Source organism: Puntigrus tetrazona, chromosome 13 (genome assembly GCF_018831695.1).
Source record: "Puntigrus tetrazona isolate hp1 chromosome 13, ASM1883169v1, whole genome shotgun sequence".
Classification (NCBI taxonomy): domain Eukaryota; kingdom Metazoa; phylum Chordata; class Actinopteri; order Cypriniformes; family Cyprinidae; genus Puntigrus; species Puntigrus tetrazona.
Window position 1 is genome coordinate 10,245,755 of NC_056711.1, and position 4,918 is coordinate 10,250,672.

At 39.0% G+C, this 4,918-nt stretch overlaps 1 protein-coding gene across 1 annotated transcript in view; it reads left to right on the forward strand.

The window, feature by feature from the left end:
* The window catches only part of LOC122356813 (adenosine kinase-like), a 44,613-nt gene extending 40,642 nt beyond the window's left edge, over positions 1-3,971 (forward strand). The window contains exons 9-10 of the mRNA XM_043255884.1: positions 1,179-1,265; positions 3,361-3,971. Of these exons, the coding sequence (XP_043111819.1) occupies positions 1,179-1,265; positions 3,361-3,485 (212 nt within the window). The 3' untranslated portion in view covers positions 3,486-3,971. The remainder of the gene's footprint in view (positions 1-1,178; positions 1,266-3,360) is intronic.
* Positions 3,972-4,918: the final 947 nt, after the last annotated feature.

Sequence of the window (4,918 nt, forward strand, 5' to 3'; positions counted from 1 at the left end):
ATACACGCATATATATGTATGTATATGTGTGTGTATATTATATATGAATTATACTTTTTTTTTAATAATGGTTTATTACTTAACACTATTGTATGTAATAACATAGTCTCTTTAGAACACAACCCTGACAGATTAATGAACCAGCAATTAATGCATAAATCAAGTTGTCTGAAAGTAATGCAGTATCCTGTTGTATTCTATGCTTATCTAATAGTATAGCAGAAGTGACAGCAATTGTGTCATCTATTGTTTTGTTTTGGCTACTTCCCACTTTTCCCCCTAGACTTGAATATGTAACATGTCGTAATATCGCCTAACTGTGGAGTAGAGGCTTACCAGGTGCACTTGAAGGCAGCAGCAGCTCAGTTTCAAATGGTAAATAGCGGGACTGGAGTGGGTTGCCAGACTTGCCACATGTGGAATTTTCTGAAGGTCCTCAAGAATCTAATATTGGGTTCTCTGAAGTGCTCTTCTTCCTGCAAAAGCAAAGTTATATCAGCCTCATTCAACCCTAATGGAGGCTAATGCCATGAATAAAACACAAGCGTACAGCAGAAGGCATTCGAGAGCGAACTGCGGGACAGTTAATGCATTATTTTAGCCCGAATGGGGACCGATTATTCAAACTGAATGCTGAAAATAGACTGACGCTGTCTTTCAAATGCTATTTTGGAGAGCAGATCCATTTCTGTGCAAGAATTGTCATCCCGAAGAACCAGCAAATTATATAATTGCCTCTCCTTGAGTTCAAGGCCCAAGCAGGGCTCTTACAGCTCTTCAAGTGAAAATGGCATATCCTTCTGTTCCTTTCTGCGTGTCTTGTGGGAACTTCTTCATCCTTTGCAGTGCTAGGTTTGTGGCTTTTTTTGCTGTGTCGTAGATGATTAGCATCATGCTAACTAGATTTGTTTGCGGGGAAGAAACAAGGTGTGCAGTCTGACAAAAAGATGACTGGCTTTTATTTTTGCAGCTTTAAATCTACACTTGACACTATTGTAAAATGGAAAAAGTGCTTTGAGCTTCTATGGGAAAATATACAGTCTTTTGTCAAAAAAAAAAACTACCATTTTTGACAGCAGAAAGTCTGACACGTCTGCCAAACAGCCGGTCTGTGAATGAGGCTCATTTTTCAGTCCAACAATAGTTTAACAAGCTCACACTTACCGTCTTTTCCACAGGTGACAAGGTGGAGACATTCCCTGTCCTGAAGATCGACCAGAGCCAGATAGTGGACACCAACGGTGCAGGAGATGCCTTTGTTGGAGGTACTGTGTGACGAAGCTAGAAAAATTTACTTTTTAATATCTTCGATACTTTAAGTAATGATTACCTAAAATTAAAAATTCTCTCAAATTCTCACCCTTATGTTGCTGCAAACCTGTATGACTATTTTTTCCTGAAAACTGCTCTTAATATTAATGAATCGATACAATGAATGTCAGTGGTGTCCAGAACAACATTTGGACCCTAGTGATGTCTGTGGGCTAAAAAGCATTGAGATCTTGTGTTTGATAAATTCTGTAGTAAAATATTTAATAATAATATTAAAAGAAATATTTCAAATAATTATAGCCAAATCTATTAGATTAATTAACCCAGTAATTAGTTAATAAAATTACAGAAAAATGTCATTCTGGTCAGCGTACAAATTGATTACATTATAATAGCAAATGATTGTTGTTGTTATATAAAATTGTTGTATAAAATACATTTCCATACAAATGTTCAAACATTATTTTAATGGATTAAACCTCTCTAGAACACAAGATCTGATGACCTATTAAACTAAATAACCTGATAATTAATGCATAAATCACAGAAAAAGAAACTCCAGTCAGCATGCAAATGAATTGAAATATTGACACAGATTAGTTTTAGATACAAGTACGGTCAAAGAAAAGATCACTATAAATATTCAAACATTCTTACAAATATTTGAGTGTCTCTAGGAAAGTGTAATAGCCTAATAGATTAATTAACCCAATAATTCATGCATAAATCTCAGTCAGCACACAAATGGATTGTATTGTTGAAACAGGTGTCCAAGACGAAAGAATGTTCGATGGAAAATCACTATTGACAGGACAATTTAATCCAGGATTAGGTTTGATCTGTAACCTCTGGGAAATCGGACCATGATGCAAGAGCTCTGACACGCAATGCTTATTTATTTCTTGCGCAGCTGCTCTGGAATGACAATTTGCAGATGAATTGTAGTTATACTTCATTCATTTGGCTTAGTTTAGTCACATGAAGCAGCCAGTTCACTATTGTACTATTTAACCTCAGATAACACAGTTACAGGGAAATAGATCACATTCATGATGGATTAGTGGAGTTTCCAGACTCCCCACAGCCGTTATCTTTAATCTGCGGGTTTCGCTAATAACCGCGTGTTCAGATAGCCGCTGCGTGTCTACTCAAATCTGAACTGTGAAGCCATCCATCAAAAGCGTAAAGCACAGCGCTGTTTGGCTCGCCATGAAAAACAGAAATATCGATGTTGATCACGCCATTCGCACGGGTCTTTTGGGTTCGCGTAATTTATCTTCATACGACGCCTCTTCCACGGCCCTCTGCTTTTCAAAGGCCACGAGCCTGATTTGCTAACATGTCTTCCTGTAGCTCTTCCAGGACAACCTTGCGACTAATAGAGCTGTGAGCGTGTTTGCTCAAACGTCGTATTGATTTTTTTAACTCCTTTATCCGTTCCAACAAGAGGTTGGAGGCCAGCGCTCTGCCGTGTTGGAAAATGAATTTGCCAGCTGTTTTTCAATGCGCTCCGGCGCTACTGCAGAGAGCAGAGATCTAGGTGGGAGGGTTCAGAGCCCGGGGGCAGCTGGAGGATTTCTGTATCACACATCACTAAAGGGGGCCTTTTGCATCACCTTTCCCCCTTAAGCCTGATTTCCTTAATTTTTTAAAAGAAAGTACATGCAACAAAATCAATACCGGCTCTATTTTCTGAGCTAACATTCGTCGGCATATGTTTATGTGTGCTGTGCGTTTACGCACTGGGATGTGTGTGCATGTGTGCGTTCATTAAACATATGTTGGCACATGCTTTCTGTCCGGTATTTTGCAAGCGGCGGATCTGATTTGTCTTTTTTTCTTTTTCTTTTTCTTTTTTTTCCCAATGTCTGTTTGCATGTGTGTGTGCAGGTTTCCTGTCTCAGCTGGTACAGGATAAGACCTNTGTGCGTTTACGCACTGGGATGTGTGTGCATGTGTGCGTTCATTAAACATATGTTGGCACATGCTTTCTGTCCGGTATTTTGCAAGCGGCGGATCTGATTTGTCTTTTTTTCTTTTTCTTTTTCTTTTTTTTTCCCCAATGTCTGTTTGCATGTGTGTGTGCAGGTTTCCTGTCTCAGCTGGTACAGGATAAGACCTTTGAGCAGTGCATCCGTGCTGGACACTACGCCGCTAACGTCATTATTCGCCACGCGGGCTGCACATTCCCAGAAAAGCCAGACTTCCACTGATGGGCCACTGAGAGACCGGAAGATACGGCCGTCCGAGTGTTTTATAGGACTAATGCCTTTTTTTTAATTGACTTTTTATCTTCTGTTCCTCTTTCCTCTCTTGTTCACTGCCTGCCTTCTGCTGTGCCTCTGTTTTGTCTGATTCACAGCCTAATGCGATCACAGAGACGTATTTCACATTAAAAACTGTTTACAAAAGAGGCAAAAGATGAATTTCTGTTGGAAATATTGAATCGTTTTTACTACTAGAGCCATTTTAGGATCGCAGTTTAGCGTGTTTGCTAACACAATAATTTTAGTTGTAATTAGCCGTAAAAACCGAAGCTGGTATTACAAACGTACAGAAGCCAGATTAAACTTCATTAAAATCAAAGGCCCATTTTGTGTCAAAGATATTTTGTTGGCCAGTCTTGCCGTTGTAAACCAAATGTATTTGTGGAAAACACTTATGTGTCACAAACTGCCAAAATAAACAAAAAGGCTGCATTACTGCTGTCACTTGTATTCTCTTTTTAACCATATCATTATTTACGCACACTGCATAAATGTGTTTATATTTTGCATAACATGTTTTGTTTAGTTTTTTTAACAGAGAGCCTGTACTCCACTTTTGGCCTATTTTACTCTCAACTTTTGTGTCCTATTGGAACGTTAGAAAGCCTCCAGCTTCTACCTGTCCTCTTGATGACAGTGGCAAGTCTGCATTGCTTCATCTCTGTGATATGGGATGAGGAGTAGCTATTTGTGAGCATCATTAGAGAGACTGAAGGTACAGCTGACCCTTTGTCCCGGTGTGTGACAGCAATCATAGCAGATTCAGTTTCTGTCACTGACAAACCTGTTCAGGCCCTGGCATCACTGAGCACATGGTTTTAAACAACCCGCGAGTCCATGCGAAATCCTTAATGACAGCGAAGGACAAAGTCCTTGAGCACTATTTCACATTCTCAGCTCACACACACACACACACACAGTCATGCTTGTTTTTTTCCACTTCTCTAATCCTCCTGCTGTGTTTTACAATGATGCTGGGTGTTTTTAAGACCTGCGAAAGTTGCCTGTGAGGTTTATAAAACATAAGTTGATTCACAGGTGTGTTTCTGTTGGAAAACATTTAGTTCAATGTGTATAGAAGACCTTATGGAAGAGTTAAACAAGAAAAACAACACTTCTGATATCGTGGAAATTTTGGTTCCTCTTTATGTTTGCCGTCTTCAACTATATACAGTACATAAAGGTTAATTATGTGCAATGTGTGTGAGGTGGGATATGGTTAAGGTTAGGGACGGGTTAAGTGGTATGGGTAGATTTGTGTTGTATAAAGTACTATATAAATACATTTGACTTGACATTTAAGGGATAGTAACAGTGTAATTACAGATGTATTACCAAATTAATAACAACTAATTGCATGTATAGTGTAAACGCATAAT